This window comes from Cryptomeria japonica, chromosome 8 (assembly GCF_030272615.1).
Source record: "Cryptomeria japonica chromosome 8, Sugi_1.0, whole genome shotgun sequence".
NCBI classification, from domain to species: Eukaryota; Viridiplantae; Streptophyta; class Pinopsida; order Cupressales; family Cupressaceae; genus Cryptomeria; species Cryptomeria japonica.
In genome coordinates, this window is record NC_081412.1 from 152875916 (window position 1) to 152897957 (window position 22042).

Genomic DNA, 22042 nt, shown 5'->3' on the forward strand with positions numbered 1-22042 from the left:
AGTCAGATATCAGTTTGGAATGCTAGCCTTATCCGAGGAAGAATGTATTGTGAATAGATCTTGGAGTGCACACCTTGCAGCTGAATTTAGAAGAACATATGAACAAGCCATTGCTACATCACCAGACAATGAAAAGAGCTAGTTGCACGTCGATGCCACAAGTTCACTACTTGATCAATGTATTGCAGTGAATAGCTCACCATACCTTGCACCTGAAGGGGAGTATCATGGAATGCAAGTTGAAGAAACAATTGAGAATTCTCAAGTAGTGACAAACGACCATCAAAGTGTTGAGCAAACAATTAAGGAAGAAGATCACTCATTCTTTGAGTAATTTTCAATCCTACTACAAAAGGAGATCCTTGAGAACGAATTACAAGAGATTTAAAGTAACCTTGGAGAGGAAGACAATCATATGGAGATGATGAACAAAGAGTTGCAAGTTATCATTAGTGAGCCCAAGCAAGAAGAACAATTCGAGGGGGCGCTTAAAGATATTATCACCATCAAGCTATTTGAGGGTGTGCTGAAAGATCTTATGGAAGAAGTACAAATTGAATCATTGTCAAATTTTTTTCAAGACAAGCGAGCTATGGCGAGTGATATGATTCATCATCAACTCCGACCTCCCGAGACGATGCTTGAAGATGAAATACCACCAGAGATTGTATTTGATCAACTAGAGGGCAATTTTGAAGATCAAACATTCAAGGAGACTCATTTTCGATGATATGCTTACAAAGTTTCATGAGGATGCATGGTTTATGCATATAGATGAGCAAGATGTCATGGTGAAAGCAAAGAAAGCTGAGCTATTTGAAGTGGCGCTAAGCTTATTTCAAGAAGAGCTTGCGAGTGAGGGTCAACATGTTGTGAATGCTCGTGGAATGGTACATCACCAATGGCGACCTCCTGAGACAGTTGATGATCTCTCTTCTTATGATGCGAAGGTGGAGAACATGCGAGAATTTCCATCCGAGCCCGAAATATGCTAGGTTGCCTCTTTCCTTAATCCTAGCTCTAAAAGTTATTATGATTTTGATTACGGGGGTTTTGGGAAAACAACTTGCATTTGGATAGATCACGGTCCCGATGAGTTGCCTTAATTGCTCATCTTACGTGAGGAATTACTTGAATATGAGAGATGCATGGTGAGAGCTTGCTTTTCTGTATTTAAAGATGAATTTGCTCGATTGTGAACCGTCACCTTTGCCATGCTCATGTTGCACAACTTGAGAAATCATGTAAAGCCATGTACATATTTTGCTTCTTTGAGTCATGTTAAGTCTAGAAGTCTTGTATATAGCTTTAGAGTAGGTTTTTCTCTTCGTGTGTTTTAGTTAGAGGTCTTTTGAGCCTTATCCTTAATTGGCCTCGAGTCATTTGACTTATCATTCTTAAGTGGCTCAAATAGTTAGTTGTTTGCTTTCGAGTCGGTCAGTTTGCTTAGTTTAGGTGTCCTAAGTGGGAACCTTTATTTATGAGAAAGGCATTTGCTTTGTTTACTTACATGCTAGTAAAATTTTGGATCTAATGTTTGGTTCATTTCTTAGATGTCTATTCATGAAGTGCTTTGAATCCGAGTTTATTCCTCTCCGACTTTATCATTTGGTTAGGACTTGTACTTGACTTGGAAGAGAACCACTTTCTATGTCTTGATATTGACATCTTTTGATTACTATATCTTTACACACTAATAAACTCCGAGTCATTATGGTTTTTTAGGCGAAGCCGTGATTAGTGAAAAATCTAAAGTCTAGCTTCAGCGCCACTGTAATTGTCAAACCCAAGTGAGCTTCATTGCTTACGAGCCAAAGGAATTGACAGAATAAAAGAAAAGAAAGCTATATCAAAAGAAAGAAAATGAGATGAAAAAACGAAAAATCAAAATCAAGAAAAAAAATAAAAAAAATGAAAATGAAATATCAAAATTGGCTATGGGAACATGCGAGTAACTCCATCGGGGCTATGGATGCCTGGCTGGCAATGGAGCAATTTTCGTGAGATTACAAGAATAACCTCATCAGGGCTATAGACATCTGATATCTATTGGTCTACACTCACTGAATGTAATTTTCTCATTGGCTAAGAAGAGTTTGTTGTAACAAACCCTAATTAGGGTTTTATTGTAAAATCTTAGCCATTGATGGAGAATCAATCCTGTCCGTTCATTGTAAATGAGCTCTATATATAAAGCTCAAGCTCTTTATTTGTAAAGGTTAATAGTTAGTTAATAGTGAATACTTAGTAGTAGAGAAATAGGAGAAGAATAGAATAGCAATTAGAGTAGAATAGGAGAAGGCATAAATTGTTGCCTAAGTTGTAAATGAACTCCATTTTCATTGAAGTTATGGTGAACTGTGGTGTTTCTTTACAATGTGCATGGTTTCTTGTTGGATCTTCATGTTAGATGATAAATAAATTAGATTGAATGGAAGAATGTGGTGAATGTATTCATGAGGAATTCGTCTAATCGATACCACTAGCCTCTTACTGATTGTAAGCGAGCCTTGTGTGGTCAACTGGAATGATATGAGCTTAACTTCGAATCGTTCTACACTCATTGCTTATGCATTAACTTGAATGGTGATCAATGTTTAATGGTAATGATTCGAACATCTTTGAAATGTCCTTAGAAGATTGCACTGAGCTTGTGTCAAATTGTTCAAGTTGATGGTGAGACCTCGCTCGGTAGGATTTCATCTAATAATTCATCCATCTTCTCACATTCTAGGCTTTAGAATAGACTCTCCTAACCCTTCATCTTTTGCCATTTTTTCAAACTCGAGCTAGTTTAGGACAAGCAACATCACCATATAGCAACATCAGATGATTGAGTTCCAGCTAATCAAGCATTCGGGCATTCAAATGTAGTCCCCTTGTGATTCTAGCATAATCACATCAACCAAGTGAACTTATCGACATGTAGTGACCCTACATTCATGAATCTCAGAGTCTTCTCAAGTGATCCTTAAGCTAATCTTCAACATTTGAGAGATTTTGTTCAAGAGAGGATAAGATACTCTTGGGTATTTTATTCTGTGTTCACATGTGCATAAAAACACATCAACAGGGCGCAACCTTTCACAATCAGATCTGCACTTCTTATTTAAATCAGATTTGCACTTCTGATTCCCAAATTATGCCCTTCTCAAAATGAGGTTCTCTTCTCCCTTTTATATCCCATGTTTGAGGGAGTCACAACTTTTCCTTCCATGTCTTTTGACCATTCATTAACTTAATTAAATTTTAATTATATTTAATTATATAGTTTTATAGTTTGATTTAAATTTTATTTTTATTCTTTTCTATTTTAATATTATTATTATTATTTATTATTAAATTATATTCCAAAGTGGGGACATTATAGTCTGCCGCATTCAAGATTGCTTGTCCTCAAGCAATGATCATGGAATGTTCAAAATGATTCCCAATATGAAATGGCTTTTGAAACACTCATAGAATAAACATGCTACTACTTTTTTTTGTAAAAACCCTAGTTCTTGCCCTAAATCACCATTTTATGTAAAACTACAAATGGAACAAGATGCGTACCTGATTGAGATCCTGCAATAGGTTAGGAAACCATTGGAACTAATAATATAAATCTCTAAAGAAAGATAATTAAGCATAAATTAACTTAACCAGGGTCTGGTCCAACTCCCTATAGGAGATCAATCATAAGAAAGTGGGAGTAAGAGGAATGATGAGGTGTCCAAGAGACCCTCTACCCTAGGCCCAAGAGCGGAGCGAAAGCCAGAGCCCTCTTGGCCTCATGGGACCATCGGGCAAAGTACCATGAGGTGGGCTACCTAGTGAGGTATCCTATCACCGTTCCCCTTCATCACTTCCATCCTTATCCCCTGGTTAATAATTAATTATGATAGAGTTTGGAAAGATACAATAGGATGTCCTGAATTTCCTTCCCCTCTAAGTCCAAGATCGGTGAACTCCGTCTTACACCCCCTTGGCCTCATGGGACCATCGGTCAACTACCATGAGGTGGGCTACCTAGAGGAGGACCTCATCACTGTTCTCCCTCTTTGTACTTCCTTATATTATTACCATGGCAGTTCGCTCAACATATGCATCATAGAGTATTTTTCATACAAATGATAATATGAATTACATATACATTTCATAATTATGTAATTTTAAGACAAGTTTTCTTTCATGCTTGTCTCGCATCACTTCTTAAATGGTTTGCTCAATATCATAGATATCACTTAATGTTAAGCATGACACACATCTATGACCTCAAATACAATGTTCCTAAATAAATATGTCTATAGTAATCATAGACACTCGTGGAGCAAACAAACACATAAGATATGAAACAAACACAGAGCATACACTTTGAAAACACAAAGCATACACATGGATATCTGCAAACACGGAGCATACATGTGAATACACATATTGTTAGATTCTTTTTCCTTAACTAGGATGATTCATTGATTCATCTTTAGATTCTTTACCCTGCAGGATGGCAGGATCATTGCTCTAATACCACTGTAATGTCCCCTCGTACGAGGCTGTCAATTCCTGTAACTTAATAATAGTTCTGATGTGATCTGATCGATCATGTCAGTGGATGTTTTTGACTCCTTTCCTTTATATCTCTCAATGTGAAGGAGAGGTTACACTTCTTTGTCATGTATGCCCTTTGGCAAGAGACACACCCTTTCACCATTAGCATCCTTTGAAAGAGTGCAACTCTTCATATTTTCTGCTCTTTGAAAGGGACACAACCTTTCACAATCAGATCTGCACTTCTTATTTAAATCAGATTTGCACTTCTGATTCCCAAATTATTCCCTTCTCAAAATGAGGTTCTCTTCTCCCTTTTATATCCCATGTTTGAGGGAGTCACAACTTTTCCTTCCATGTCTTTTGACCATTCATTAACTTAATTAAATTTTAATTATATAATTTTATATTTTAATTTAAATTTATTTCTTATTCTTTTCTATTTTAATATTATTATTATTTATTATTAAATATTAAATTATATTCCAAAGTGGGGACATTACATTTGAGGCCTTGCATGATATGTCTCTGAGGAAACAAATGCACTCAAGTCTGTCAGCCAAGAATTTTGATTTCTCTCCGAAGGAGTGAATGCATATTGTCACTGTGATTGATCATAAAATATGAACCCAGTTGAGCTTAAAAGTTCCAGGGTTGTAAAAACAACATGAATTTCATTGGCACTCCAGAGCAGAAGAATGATGTTTGCCGCTATGTCTAATGCCACATCTCATTTTTAATAAAATTTATGGGTTTCTGCAAACAGAATGCACTCTTTTCCTGTTTATTGAATTGTAAAGTCCTTAAGTATCAGACAAGGCTCCATTTGTCTAATTGAATCCAACGAGGGCTATTTATTTACTCCATGTTATAATTATTTAAATCTGATTTGGTTCCTCTAATTTATACTACCAAGGTGTACTCTATGCCATTCGTTTTGACCATTTCACCAAAGCTGCTTCATACAGGTTTGCCATTATGTTTCCCTCAAATAAAATCAGTTCAATCAAATTTTGAATAGCATGTCTCCTTTTTATCGTGTGCCCCTTCCACTTGTATTTTCTGATTAATTTTACCCTTATCATCAAAATGTGTTCGCTGCAGACAAAATTAATAGAAAAGAACGTTAGCTGAGCTTTCATTCGTACCATAAAAAGAAATCAAAGGGTTTACCAAATGGAAAATCTTTTATTTAGGATTTCGATTCCTCTTGTGATTTCTATAATTTCCTTTTCTTCAGTCCTGGGGGATGGAAATATGTCTCATGCCAGTTAAAAAAAATTCAGTATATAGATAAATGTACTTTGCATCTAACTATTATTTTAAGCTTCGCATATGTTTTCATAGTGGATTGTATAAAAACAAGTAAGGGTTTGTGGATTTGTATATTAAATAGTAGGTTCTATTTTCCTGCTTATTTAATTGTAACCATCCACCAATTCAGATAGGTTTGTGTAGTTTCAGTTCTTGCTTGATCTTGCTGCTTACAACCTGCTACGGTTGTCTTTTGTTAACAGGGATGGAGATCTTTTATTTGTTGATCAATGCAATTTTTTCTAAGGTTTAAACTTTGAATGCTGTTGGACAAAGTAAGATGAAGTTTTTGTGTTTGGCTAGGTAAAAGGAATGATTCTAATCATATACTATAAATTGAATGAAAGGTTTATAATATTATGTTTTTACTTATTTTTTATATTTTTTATAATACTTCAATGCATTTCTTTGAGATTGTTTTTCTTAGTCGTAAATAAGTCTTGTTTGAATAAAAGACAAGTTATTGTGACTTGATTAGTAGTTGATAGTTTTCAAAAAAGTGATTGAAAAATGGTCATTTTATCTTGTGGGCTTTTTATATTTCATTTCAAATTTTAGGTGTTAGATATTTATATGTAGATGTTGGGAATTGATTGATTTATTTAAACAGCTAAATATTTTAAAGATTTTTTCGTTTTAATTCTAGATTACGTCGTGTTGTGCACTTTTTTATTTTTAATATTCATGGTCTAATTTGTCAATGTAATGATGAAATTAGCATACACATGGTCCCATACCATTTTGAATTTAGTTTTGTGCCCACCTTGATGGGAATGTCCTAATGCAATAACATATTGAGAAGTGGCATACCCCATTTCCACTATTTCTGTACATTCACTATTATTCCAACTTTATTCACACCTACTTCCATATTTTTGTTCTCTGCCTTGAAATTATCTTACCACTCCATATGCTGTCTTCATCTCATACTGATTCTATGTTACTCCGTTTTTCTCTCATCCACCACCACCTAACTTTTTGCCAAGCTTAATAAAATTAATTTTTTTTTTCCTATCCAAATTTTGTTTGAATCTATCTATCAGTGTACTCAGTTGCCAACTTCTAATGGTGTTACATTTGAATGCCAGTCACTGATATGTGATTGCTTAGCCATTGCATGCTTTTTGCCAAAACACACAGGTAAGCCTTAATGATAATTGCTAATTTTTAACGTTCTATGTGCTGTAGGTCTACCATTTTTCATATTTGGGTGAACAGTGTTATAAAATCTACATACTTTTCCTGGTAGCTGTATGTAGGCTTTTTTGCTTTGCTTTTCAGGAAATCTTTGACCTTGCAAACTCCATTGTCAATGTTTTATCATCCCATTACTTTCTGATTAATGTTGCAATACTTAGAATATTTGAAAACTCTTCTTGGGATATTGATCTTTGGTGAGTACTAAAATATCTTTAGTGTATAGTGTATACTGTGCAAGCTTTCGGTAAACCTGTTTGGAGAGGATCCCTCACCACAAGCTCACAGTATGTTCTACTCATAGCTATGGTAATGATGATAATGGGGTCTGAAAGAATGTTAGCGTGGACTATTCTTTCTTTGGTATGAGGAACATCCAGATTTCCTTCAAGCTTGTCTCACTTGAAGTCGTTTCATTTGCATGGAAACCTGATATTTTTCTTTTTTATATTTTTGTTTCTGGTAATATGTGGTATTTGTGCAATCATTTGATTGCTGAGACCATGACCAATCCTCGAATGATATATTATTACGTAAACACAGAGGCTTTTATCTGATTGCTAAACATTTTATATTGAAGTCATCATATTTAGTAAATTGTGCTTACATTTATCCATTGGGACATGCAAATGATAGGGGGTTCATGCTCACGGGTGTTATATTTATTATTTAACATCAAAATAATTTTGTGTAGAATATGGCTACTGTCTGATTTGTACATAGCGCTCAATTAGATTATCTCCTGAAATATCATCAGTGATGTTAATAGGACAAGTTGTAATGATGTTCTTGAATCCTTTTTGGTGCCAGTGAAGATGTGAGATTAATAGGTTGCTTTGGTCAGTTGGTGCTATAGCATGACTGTAATCATGCCCATTATGACATTTCTAATTTTTGGTTTAAGCTGGTATAATTTGAAATTATATTTGTGGACTTCAACTTTTGCCTGTGTTTTAGAATAATTTTAGTTTGCAACAAGTTTTTACATCGTGTAGTTTTATTGCAAGAGACAGGGCCATATTTGTATTGTATTCCAGTGTCTCACATTCTAAATTATGCTAATTTTTGCCTTGATGTGTTGAAGTATTAATATGAAATAGGACAGATCTCACCTTGATTGTTACAGTGCTGCTACTCAATTTGTATGGTCTATGACAATTCTCATAATGAGAATTTTGTGTTTTAATTAGCAAATTAATTGATTTACCAGTGCCTTTTGTTATATGTCTCAAGTTGATGGTTGATAAGGCTATCTTTGTTTAATGACACCTACTATCTTACATCAACCTTACTTTCCCTGCTCCAACCGCATCTGTCCCACTGCATCTAGAAGTCTCTCCCATGCAGATAGAGTCTGTGTACATGTAATGGAGGACATATGGGAGTAACTTATATTTCTTATTGTCTGATTGCAGTATGGATTATATGGCATATATTATCTGCAGAGATTATATACTTTTTGGCATGTCTCTGATGTTGCTTAGAAGTTCCCTTGCTATGGGAAGTTGCTTATCCTAGAAGGCACACAATTCCAAGATGGTGTTCACATTACTTTTTTGGAAATTTGTTTTGTATTTCATTTCATCAACTGTATCCATATCAAAATAAACTTCAATAATGCTATCCTCATTGTTCACTCGTGACATTTCTGATGAAGGGTTACAACTGTTACACCTCAATCATATTATTGGATAATAGGTAATGTTTATTGTGCTCTGAGTTCTGTCCAAATTTCCTGGTTTGTCACATCCTGAATTTCTTTTATATTTTCTTTTTTTCAGGAAAGGTTACAAAGTTATAATGACAACCAGCCTCTCATCAGATGTTCCTGTAGGTTATTTCTCTTGGGCCGAGTATAATATCATGGCACCAGTTTTACCAAAAACTGAAAAGGCCCTTGCAGCTGCTTTCATATCCAACTGTGGAGGCCATAATTTTCGTCTTCAGGCCCTAGAGAAACTTCAAAAGCTCCATGTTCCAGTTGATTCTTATGGTGCTTGTCATCGAAATCGTGACGGCAGGGGTACGCACTTATAACTTTCAATATTTCTTCGTATATGTCCACTTTCCCTTTAGTTGAAGTAACATATACGTGGAAAATGCAGTTGGATCGCTGTTACATAAAACTTTAAAATTGATGATACTTTTTTCTTGAGGTATCATGAATGCAACTAATTGAATCTATTTGGGTATGAAAATTATATACTGTTTTAACATGTTAAAATGTAATGCTTAGGATTTTAAATCTGTTATTTTTAATTTTAGAAGATTGTATAGTTGTTCTAGTTGTAGGTTCATTTTCATTTGAATGAATTTTCATTTATTTTAAAAACACTTTATTGGTCACTGTTGATTGTTCAATTGCCTATACTGGATAATCTGATTGGCTCTGAATGATATAAGGGAAGACTTTTTTAGGGTTTCAAGTTGATAGTCTGATCATATCATCATAATAATATAGTTTAGCCCACAAAATCAATGAACACTGGTGGGAGTACCATTTTCTAGGTGGTGCTGGAGACATCACTTTTATGTTGAAGTTCAGTATTACAAGTCTGGATTGCTATCGTAGTTAGTGAGTAGGTTAGGCCCTAGGATTGTGTCACTTTCTGCCTAATATTGCGATTGGTGGCAGGTCACTGTTCATGATATATCCACACTTTGCTCATGGTTCATGACATGGTAGCATCCCATTTAAATGTCATTTACTGATGTGCCAAAAATGTAAATGGAATCCAATTTGCCAGGTTTGAAATGGGAAAGCTTGGCAAAAACCCGGGAAACTAAAAAGGATGCAATATTCTTTAAAAATCGAGGAAATCTTGACTATGTTATTCCATGTAATATAGTGCATAGAGATTAGAAAAAAATATAATTCACTAACAATATTCCAATTGTAAAAGATTTTTTACTCTCACCTAAGAGGGTTTATGTAAAAACCAGAAGGCTGGTCCTAAAATAGTAAGAGCCACTGTCATGGAGCATGGCCTTTGGGGGGTAATGTCATGTTTTTTTAACTATATGCTTGTAAGGTCATAGATTAAAATAAAAACTGTCATCAATGCTATGTAAATGAAATTCAATTACTTGGGTTTAAAGTGGGAAAAAGTTGATATTCTTCAAAATCGAGGAAATTTTGACTATGTTATTTCATGTAATATAGTTCAGAGAGATTAGAAACAAATATAATTCATTAACAATATTCCAATTGTAAAGGATCTTTTAGTCTCACCTAATAGGGTTCATGGAAAAACCAAAAGGCTGGTTCTAAAATAGTAAGAGCTACTGTGATGGAGCATGGCCTTTGGGGGGTAATGTCATGTTTTTTTAACTATATGCTTGTAAGGTTATAGATTAAAAGAAAAACTGTCATCAATGCTATGTAAATGAAATTCAATTACTTGGGTTTAAAGTGGGAAAAAGCTGGCAAAAACTCAGTATGCTAACAAATGATATAATATTCATATAAATAGAGAAATTTTTTATTTTATTCACGTGCATTATAGTGCATAGATTAAAATATTTCAATTGTAAAAGAATATCATGGTTATTTTAAAAAAAAAAAAACTTTTTCACTTTCACCTAAGATGGTTTATGTAAAAAACCACAAGGCTGGTTTTTAAAAAGTGTCATTATCATGGAGCACAGCCTTTGGCCCTTTAGGAGCAACTTTGTGTTTTTTAACTAAATGCTCATATGGTTATAAACTAAAAGAAAACCTCTCATTAGCGTTTAGAATTTTTAACTTTAAAACAAATCTATTCATAAGTAAAAAAAATAAAATGAAAATTTCAGATCCCCTAGCCTTGATCTTAAACTAAGAATTTTGTAGTGGTCCACAAAAATGTTGCTCCCCTTGAAAACTAGTTGTGTCTTTCCCTTGGGTCTTGGGGATAGGGACAAAACGTCCCTCCCCCACCTTCCATTGCCTATAGGGTACAATGTTTCTGAAGGGGGCATCAAGAGATTCCCTACCATCCCTAGAGTGGCCAGGGGATGCTGAGAGTGGCCAGGAATCGCTCTATTAAAACAAATACTTAAAATACATTTAAAAAAATGCAAATAAAAAAAAAGGACTAATGCTACTGCCCTAACCCTAATTTGAAAGTTGTTCCCCTCAACACCCCCCCAAAATCTTTAAATGTGATACTCTACCCTAAAAATAGCATGTGCTTTTTGTCTCATGGACTGCAACATGCTTATATGCAAGGAGAGTCCAGCAGCATGGTGGGATGTAGACCAAAGGAGCTGACATAGACGAATAAGGATGAGTCACCACAGGTTGATTGTTGTCCATTTGGATGACCTTCAGCTAGATGGTTCTAGTAATTTTAGTAGGGAGGAGTTTGTCACAACATTTTGGGAGGATTAGAAAGATTAGACCTTCGAGGCATTGAGCCACAGTACTTAAATATTATCATCATATTGAATGTAATAATGTATTGATATTCAACATTTTCAATGCATTGTGTTTTGTAGTTTACAACTTATCTTTACATAAATAACGGATAAATTGCAATTTTCTATACATACTGAATGCATAATTCTTTTAGTACTGTATTATATTTGCACCCCACCTCCCCTGTCCTTGAAACTTGTCCCCACATCCTTCCATCCCTCATTCCAAAACTCAACGTAAGTGTGGAATTTCTTCTTTCCTAATGTTTTGTGTACATATAAATATTTTGAATCATTTTTGGAAAACTTGGGAAACAGCACAGCAAGTGTGGCGGTTTGTGATTACTTTCAATTAGCTGAAAGTTTCTGGAGTGTAATGCTACAATGGTTCATAAAGATTTGTGAGTGGTGTGAGTGAAGGGACACAAGCACATAACCTTCCAACCACTTGAAATGTTATGCGAAAGGACCTTTCAAACCCTCTATACCTCTACTCCAACATGTGATAGCTATAGAGAAAGAAAAAAAACTAAAAAATAGGGGTAGTAGATTGTGGTTGTTTCATACTTGCAAGCACCAAGATTTTAGAGGTAGCTACACTAGGGTATATAGTCACCTCTTGAGTATTATATGGCAAGGGGTTAAGGTTTGTCCACGAATAAGTATTAATAAGAAGGCACAAGTTAATATATTGTCTATGGTGGGTGAAGCAAGGTCTAAAAGTATGTGAATGCCAATAGATTCTACACAATCTACTATTCCATCCTGTTGACGTGTATTTTGTACACGATCATACACAGAATAAAATACCCAAAGGCATCTTATCCTCTCTTGAATAAAGCCTCTGATTGCTGAAGATATCGCGAAAAAGGATCAATCAGGATGACTCCAAGGTTCTTTGATGTAGGGTCTCTACATGTGGATAAGCTCGCCGTGGTATGATGTGATTTGCTGGAATCACAAGGGGACTTACATTTGATGATTGAACTTCCGATCTGCTTTGCTGGAACACAAGCTCTGACTAACTTAGATTTGAAAAAAAATGGAAAAAGGATAAGGGCGAAGAGAGGATCTAATCCTAATACTAAGAATGTAGGAGCAATGATTGATTTTTGATGAAACTCTAACTAGGTCTTGTTTTGACATCAATGGACCATCTACACAAGGCTAGTGCGATCTTCTAAGGGAAGCTTTATGATGTTCAAATCATCACTGCAGGCATAGACACCATCAAGTTGATGCATATCAATGAAGAAGCGACAAATTGAAATTGAGCTTAAGCTGAACGATTCCAGTTGACTACACAAGGCAAGTCTGCAATCAACAAACTGCTAGTAGTATGGATATACGAATTCCACCATCAATCAATCACATTTCCTCCATTCATCTAATCATCTACCATCTAAGATTGAAGACTCAACAAGAAACCATGCAAATTGCAAGAAACGACACACTTCACCATTACTTCAATGAAAATGGAGTTTGTTTACAATCAATGGCAACAATTTCTTGCCTTGTCCTCCTATTCTACTCTAATTGCTATTCTATCAACTTCTAACTACTCTCTATCTACTAACTGCTTTCTATTATTTTCAACTCTCTCTAACTGCCTTTACAAAATGAAATGCCAGGGCTTATATAGTGCCCTCAATACAATTCGATGGCTTAGATCAATTCGAGATCAATGGCCAAGATTTTACAATGAAAACCCTAATTAGGGTTTGTTACAACCATTACATAACATTTAATGCTTGACCAATGAAATAATTGTATTGCTTGGACACATGTCCCCTCTAGAAAAATCGACCAATGGATAGCCGGGGTAGGTACATCGGAGTTTGTGCCACCTTCCATGAGTTAGGTACAATGAATCTGGACATGCTGAGGTGGACCACACTGACTGGAGAAGTGATGACTAGGATGCCACCTCGTCTGACACTTGTAACTTGGTAAATATTCAACTTGATGTTGTTGAGAAGCTATCTTTAATTAACTCTTCTGAAATTATTTGCTTCTTCAACGAACCCTTGTTCTGACTTCTTGTGTCCTTGATGTGTAGGATGACGATGTACCTCGCCTTGGAACACTGGATTGAAAGAGGTCGTCCCTGTCCTGGCTTGATCGTCCCGGCGAAGACCGTCCTTGATCCGGCTTGATTTTCCTTGATGAGATCTCCATTTGATGCCTACACAACATTTCAAAATTAGCAACATGATTTTGCAATGAATAACTAGATTAGATCTTAAATTTTAGGAAACTTCATGATAAGTCCTTGAATTATCATTTCCTAAACGACGATTGAGCTAAATTGAAATTCAAAATTTCAAAAATTCAAAATTTAAGGCTATGACGATCAAAATTCGAAATTAAAACAAGGGATCTTGTCATACCTTACTTGAGAGTTTAACTCTAAAATGCAAAACAAAGGAATTCGCCTAGGCACAAATCAAAATGTGGTGACTTCAACGTGATCTCTCTCAAGCTAGCAACTTCGCCACCTTTGGGGGGTCTTTGATGTAGCCTTGACAAATTCGCTCAACTTCAACTCTCACTCCTTTGGATGATGTTCGTACCTTGCTTGAAATGGAAATTCGCTCCACTTGAATAGCAATCTCACTTCTCCAAAATCGCATATGAAAGATGATAAAATGATAATGTGAAAATGAAAATTTTCACCCTCCCTTTATAAGCGCTCACCTCTCATTTACCTTAAGGCCGACTTGGTGATTAAAAGCAAATTTTTAAATAAATTTAAAGGCTGACTTTTGTAAATAATTGAAAATTAAAACCCAAGCGCCCCACTTTTTATTAATAATTAATTAATTTAATGCCTTTATAATTAATTTTTTCGATTTTTTAAATAGGCACAATTAATTAATAAATGTTTTGCGCTATTTTTTAAATGCTATTTAGTTGAATTTTTAATTTATCGATTTTTAGCATTTAAAATAAATTCAAAAAATGTTTGTTAGCGCCAAAAATTTTGAAAAAGGTAGACACAAACCTATCGCTCTGGTCCCTGACTAAGGGACAGGAGCGAATTTGATGTTTAGTCTTGATTCTCTTGCCTTTTATGTTCAAAACCTCCATCTTTACGTTGAAACTGGCATTTTCGCTAAGAACCTCGAGCTTGATTGATTTGATTTTGTGGATGAGTGCCTCCTGAGGTTGATATCGCCCTGGTCCCTTGGTGAGGGACAGGAGCGAACTTTATGCTCTAGCCAACTTTTGCTATCTCTCAAACTTTACTCTTTGTTCATCACCTTGCAAATGATATCCTTGATCTTGCGAACCTTGACTTTGACGTGATCTTGAAGGAAAACGAATGATTTAATGAAAATCGCCCTGGTCCCTTGATGAGGGACAGGAGCGATATAGCTTCCTTGTTCAAATTGATAGTCTTTTGACGCTTGAAACCTTTGCATATCATCTTCTTAAGATACCTTGGACCCTTTGTGACCTTGTACAACCTTGACTTGGCGTGAATTTTGAAGGATTTGGCAAATATAGTAAATATCGCCCTGGTCCCTGACTGAGGGACAGGAGGGAATTTCAATGTCCTGGGCTCATGCTTGCTTTCACCAACTTGCCATTGCTTTCATCGTGTAAAATGAAGTCCTTTGATCCTTCTTAAACATTTGATACTTGATAAACCTTTAAACTTTAGGCCCTCATGAAAATTTCGCTCTGGTCCTTGCCTGAGGGACAGGAGCGATCTGGGACATTTAATGCAAATCCCTCAATTTGGTGGTCTTTGTAACTTCGTTCTTCATTGAGACGCCTCAATACGTCCTTGCCACCTTTCACCTTGACTTGGAGTGGTTTGAACTTGGAGGAAAGGCAACATAACTAAGATATCGCCCTGGTCCCTGGCTGAGGGACAGGAGCGAATTTGTACTTTCAAGCTCAACTACACTTTGCCACCTTCAAAAAAATTATCTTCAATGGTCTTGTTGTGCATCCTTTCATTCACCTTTGGCTTGGAAATCATTCAAACTTGGCAAGAAATTCATCTAAGACAAAAAATCGCTCTGGTCCTTCAGTGAGGGACAGGAGCGCCCAGGCCAATATAGGTCTCATTTGGTGTCCTTCAATCTTCAATTTTGTCTTCAACGAATCCGTTACATCGTCCTTGCTTGCCTCAAGCTTTAAACTTGCTTGCTTTTTGCCCAAAACATGCCTCATGAGGAATTTCGCTCTGGTCCCTGGGAGAGGGACGGGAGCTATCACTGAATTTCGCCCTGGTCCCTGACTGAGGGACAGGAGCGATTTTGCATTTTGGTCCACTTTTCTTCATGTTTGCGCTTTCAAATTATATTCAACTGATGAAGTGTACTTCCTTGGTTCTTCTCAATTCGCAAAATCGTTCAAATCTTTCAAGGACAAGGAAATTTTGGATTTCAAGCTCCGGTCCTTCAGTGAGGGACAGGAGCGAATTTGACATTCTAGGCAAAAACTTCATCATTTCATTGTTTTTGATCAAGTCTGGATGCTCTATCATGCTCATTTCGTCCTTCACCATGCCTTTGATGTCTCAATTCGTCCAAACAAGGTCAGGAATGGCTCAAATAAGTATTATCGCCCTGGTCCCTTGGTGAGGGACAGGAGCGCTTCGCCTTGGTCCTCCTGGGAGGGACAGGAGCGAAATTCGCTCTGGATCCTCAGTGAAGGACAGGAGCGAAATTTGACTTTTCGAACTCTCTATCAGGATAATTTTTAATGGAATATAACATTTAAGTATAAGTACTTATACTTTAAGTTATATTCCATATATACTTTCAGGATGTTTGAGAGTGGTTTCAGACCTCCAGGAGTTATATTGCAAAATCTAGTTTTTTGAGGTTTTTCAGTTTCCAGACTTAGTCAAATTTCAGGATCAGGACATTCCAGACTTAGCCAAATTTCAGGATCAAGACATCACTCAAGCCAGACTTGCTATCCTACTGATCTCCCCGACAACACTCAAAATGCAAAGGCTAACTAACAAAACCCTAAAAGACCTAGAAAACAAACCCTAAAAAGCAAAAAACATGGGTCCCCATTTGCAATGGGGCGATGTGTGAAATGGTCACAACATCTAGCGCCACCATGAATAAATGTTGAAAAACATTTCAGAGATAAAGACTCAATCGACACCTAGAACCTTTGGAAAATTCATCCTAGCTCATCAAGAGATTAGAAAATGCACTCAAAGTAGGAGAATCTTTAACCATATCTAGACACTTAGTCTTTGATTACCCAGGTGTGTGCAAGTGTATTCATTCCTCTCGACAAGACAACTATGACCTTCAGGTTCCCCTGTGATCGGCTACGTAGTTTATCTGAACTTCAAAAGCATCCTGGATAGAGCCTCGCTGCCAGTCAGACGTCCATAGTCCCGACGAGGTTATTGCCGCAAGCTCACGAACATTGCTCCATTGCCAGCCAGGCGTCTATAGCCCCGATGGAGTTACTCGCATATTCCCTTTAGCCAATTTTGATATTTCATTTCATTTCACTTTTCTTTTTTTCATTTTCTCATTTTTCATTTTCTCATTTTTTCCTTTTGATATTGCTTTTTCACTCCGTCAATTCCTTTGGCTCGTAAGCAGTAAAGCTTACTAGGGTTTGAGGATTGCGGTGGCGCTGAAGCCAAATTTTGGATTTTTCACCAATCACAACTTTGCCTAAAACCATAATGACTCGGAGTCTATTAATGTGTGAAGATATAGTAATCAACAGATGTCGGCATCAAGACACAAAAAATGATTCCCTTCCAAGTCAAATACAGGTCCTGATCAGATGATAAAGCTGAAGAGGAACAACCTCGGATTCCAAACACTTCATGAATAGATATCTAAGAAATGAGTCTAACCTAAGATCCAGGATGTTGCCAGTGTGTGAGCAACAACACAAACACCTTTCTCACAAAATGGAGGCTCCCACTCAAGACACCTAAACTAAAGCAAACCGACCGACAAACCGACCCAAAGCAAACTAAACTAAAACGCACACCAAAAGCAAACAACTAAAGAAGGCAAACAACTAAACTACCTGAGCCACACTAGATCATGAGTCAAATGACTCAAGGCAAATTAAGAACAAGGCTCAAAAGACCTCTAATCTAAAAACACGAAAAGAAAACCTACTCTAAACCTATATACAAGAGTCCTAGACTCGACACGACTCAAAGAAGCAAAATATATACATGACTTTACATGATTTCTCAGGTTGTGCAACAGGAGCATGGCAAACGTGATGGTTCTCAATCGGGCAAATTCATCCTTAAACACAGAAAGGCAAACTCTCACCATGCATCTCTCATACTCAAGCAAGTTTTCACTCAAAATGATCAACTGAGGTAATTCGTTAGGACCATGATCAATCCAGATACAAGTTGTTTTCCCAAAATCCCCATAATCAAAATCATAATAACTTTCAAAGCTAGGATTAAGGAAAGAGACAACCTGGCATATTTCAGGCTCAGACGGCACTGTATTGTCGGAAGCGAGGTCACTAGCTGCTTCAGGAGGTCGCCATTGATGATGAATCATTCCACAAGCATCCACAATATGCTGATCTTGATTAGGAAAGTCCTCTTGAAACAAGCTCAGCACCCCTTTGAATAGCTCAAGATTCTCTGTTTTCATTGAGATATCTTGCATAAACCAGGCATCTTCATGAAATTTTGTTAGCATATCTTAAAAAATGAGAGTCTCCTTGATGGATTGAGCTTCAAACATCTCCTCTAGTGGATCAAAGATAATCTCAGGTGGCCTTTCTTCTTCAAGTATAGTCTCGGGAGGTCGGAGTTGATGGTGGATCATATCACTCACAGTAACTTGCTTATCTAGAAAAAAATTTGGCAGTGATTCCATTTGTATTTCCTCTACAAGATCCTTCAATGATTCCTCAAATAGCATAATGGTGATGAAATCTTCAAGCGCCCCTTTGAATTGTTCTTCATATCTGGGCTCACTTATGATGTCAACTTGTATCTCTTTGTTCAACATCTCAACTTGATTGTCTTCTTCAATGAGGCCATTTGAAACCTCCTGCAATTCAATCTCAAGGATCTCCTTTTGTAGCATAAGTGAGAATTCTTCAAGGAATGAGTCGTCCTCTTCTTTAATTGCTTGTTCAACTCCTGGATCTTCCTTTATCACTGCTTGAATACTCTCAACTAATTCTTCAACTTTTGTTTCATGATATTCCTTTTCAGGTGCAAGGCATGGCAAGCTATCCATTGTAATACATTGTTCCTCAGGTGCATTGGTATCGTCAACGTACAATTGATCCTTCTCACATTCAGGTGCTGGAACGATGTCTTGTTCATAGGTTCTCCTAAATTCGGCTGCGAGATGTGCACCCCAAGATCTGTTAATAATACACTCTTCCTCGGACAAAGTTGGCATTCCAAACTGGTTTTTGACTTGATTGATAGCCATTTCACATACTGAGCAAGTAAATTCAAAGTGAGGTGAGTTGTGAATTCTACACCACAATGGTAGCAATATGTTTTCTAAACGCATTTCACCATCCAAAATGAGTTGACTCTCGATCATCCACATGAAGCTTAGAAGAGGATCCTTACTCTCTGGGACACTGAAATTGCTTTCTTCTGTTTCTGGCCTTGGGACATCCCAAAAGAAGATTTTTCCTTGCGTTGCCGATTCCATCCTTGATAAGTACTTCAAGCAATGCATTTCATCATGTTCCTCTGTCTCGTGAACTCGACACTGCCCTGGTCTTGCAAACTCGGACAATCTGCGTGGATAAAGTTGTGTATCTAACCTCCACCAAAGTTCAGGAAAATCAACTTGTGGCTCCTCGTGAAACTGTTGCCGCTCCATCGAGAAATCTTTCTTTTTTGATTTTTTGATTTTTTGATTTTTTTTGATTTTCTATTTTTCACTTTTTTTTGGATTTTCTGGAATAAGAGAGATCTTGAATATCTCGGATTCAACTTGAACGTTCAACTGGTTCTAGCTTGATTCCTTCTTGCGTAAGTCCAACTGACGATCCAGCGATCACCTTCCTTCTTTGTTTGAGAAAAGGCTTTCCACTGATCTTCCTTGGATTCAAGAGTTCGTGTTCGCTGTCAGGCACTCCTAATTCAATTCTGTCGAGCGTGGAGGAGGGTAAAAAGTTCTTGACAAGATCGGACTTTCAAATGCTCGCCGTCCTTCTAGCGCCAATTCTGTTGACGTGTATTTTGTACACAATCATACACAGAATAAAATACCCAAAGGCATCTTATCCTCTCTTGAATAAAGCCTCTGATTGCTGAAGATATCGCGAAAAAGGATCAATCAGGATGACTCCAAGGTTCTTTGATGTAGGGTCTCTACGTGTGGATAAGCTCGCCGTGGTATGATGTGATTTGCTGGAATCACAAGGGGACTTACATTTGATGATTGAACTTCCGATCTGCTTTGCTGGAACACAGGCTCTGACTAACTTAGATTTGAAAAAAAATGGAAAAAGGATAAGGGCGAAGAGAGGATCTAATCCTAATACTAAGAATGTAGGAGCAATGATTGATTTTTGATGAAACTCTAACTAGGTCTTGTTTTGACATCAATGGACCATCTACACAAGGCTAGTGCGATCTTCTAAGGGAAGCTTTATGATGTTCAAATCATCACTGCAGGCATAGACACCATCAAGTTGATGCATATCAATGAAGAAGCGACAAATTGAAATTGAGCTTAAGCTGAACGATTCCAGTTGACTACACAAGGCAAGTCATTCGCCTCTTTTCACAGGCTGCAGTTCCGCTGCTTGCCATTCGCCTCTTTTCACAGCCTGCAGTTCCGCTGTTGTAAAGAGGAATTGCACCATATACAACTTCATCCACTTTATCAAGAGGAACACGCTTACCTTTTGATGAGTGGAGAATTTGGTGGCTATGCATAGTGCCTTGGAACTTAAAGATTGATAGACTCCAACTTCATATTGGGATGTTGATCACAAAGACACCACACGAATTGATGAGGAAGCACATGAGGGGTATGTGGGTGTTCCATTGGATAAGGCAGCCCTTGATTCTGACAGGGAATTAGATTTGGAGTCTGATTTTGATTTAGGTGAGGATGAGGCAGAGGTATATTAGCAATACATCTTTATTTTTCTACATTCTATTTAGTATTTTGTACTTGTTGTCTTTCGACCTTTTCATTTTGAAGTTTTGATGTATTATGTATATGCACATTGGTAATGAAAACTCAAATCAAAATGATTAGACATTGGCAGTTCTAAGTTAAGTGAAAATTGTTTGTTGACTTCTGATTTCTCAATTCAGATTTGATGTTTGATAATATGGTTCTATAATGTATTTGATGAATGCCTTATATATGAATAACTGAAATTTCCAATTTTTTTGAATCTTTCTCATTTTTTAAAAGTGTGGTCTTCTATTACCCCCTTAAAAAGGCCTTCCATCTCCTATTGTCTCAGAAACATGTCCCCCTGTTTCCTGCCGTTCCCATCTTGAAAACTTGGTGTAACATAGTTTCATAGGCATCAGATATTAAAGGATTTTGTTGGAAATTTATCACATAAATTAGCATCTGTCATTTATTCTTGAATCATCATATATGAGATTTTGTAAAGCCAAAAGCATTATATGCTTTAAATATTTTCAATTCATGACAATCTTTTAAAACAAGTAATAACAGTTAAAGACAGTGATAATTGAATATAATGGCTCTTCAAAGGATAGTAATGAACTACAGTTTCTAAGTAAATAGAGATGGATAAGAGCAACTAGTAATAATTGAATATAAAAGTTCTTAAAAGGATGGTAACAAGCTACAGACTTTAAGTAAACAGAGATGGCCAATAACAAGTAGTAATAATTGAATTGAACAGTTCTTAAAAGGAGAGGAACAAACTACAATCTCTCAGTAATTAGAGATGGCTAAGAGAAGCTACCAACAATAATTGAACTATTTCTGTTTAAATTTCTTGTCCACCAAAATTAATATACTTATATTCTTAATCTGCTATAAAGAAATCTGTTAATTGTAAATCAATCAATGATACTCATTGATTTATTCCCCACAAAAGATGACCAAAAGATAATTCCCTAATTGAAACTATAACCGTATGCTTTGTTAGGAATTAGTGTTCACATAGGTATTTGGGTTAATCATAAAGTTGTTGACAAACAACATTATATTATAGTTAGAATATATTATTGTTAGTATGGTCTGGTATATTATTGGTTGTATGAGAGATTATAAGTAGGAGAGCTGTTAGAACAACTCGCATAATTAGGGAGTGGTTCCTGTAATGTAGGAGATTAAACTCCTATATAAGTATTGTGTATTTGAGTGAAAAATGAGAAATGCACGTATCATATTGTTTTTGATTATTCTGGCTTCTCTGCTCATATTTTCAATATGCTTAACAGTCAAGATTATAAGTCTTATAAATCAATGTTTCGTGGTAGTATGCTCTTGTGAACACGCTAAACACTCACATCTGGTGAATTGACAATTACAAGTGGTCATGGAAACTTTAAAATTTCATTAAAAACTACTGTAGGTTTCTTTGAAGAATACTTATATTTGAATTGTGTTGGAATGTATGGAATAAGAGAAAACAGAAAATATAAATG

The 22042-nt window shown here is 36.3% G+C and overlaps 1 protein-coding gene across 1 annotated transcript in view; it reads left to right on the plus strand.

Moving 5' to 3' along the window:
- LOC131031550 (glycoprotein 3-alpha-L-fucosyltransferase A) overlaps positions 1–22042 on the plus strand; it is a 101801-nt gene that overhangs the window by 46558 nt on the left and 33201 nt on the right. The window contains exon 3 of the mRNA XM_057962686.2: positions 8823–9064. Within this exon, the coding sequence (XP_057818669.1) occupies positions 8823–9064 (242 nt within the window). The remainder of the gene's footprint in view (positions 1–8822; positions 9065–22042) is intronic.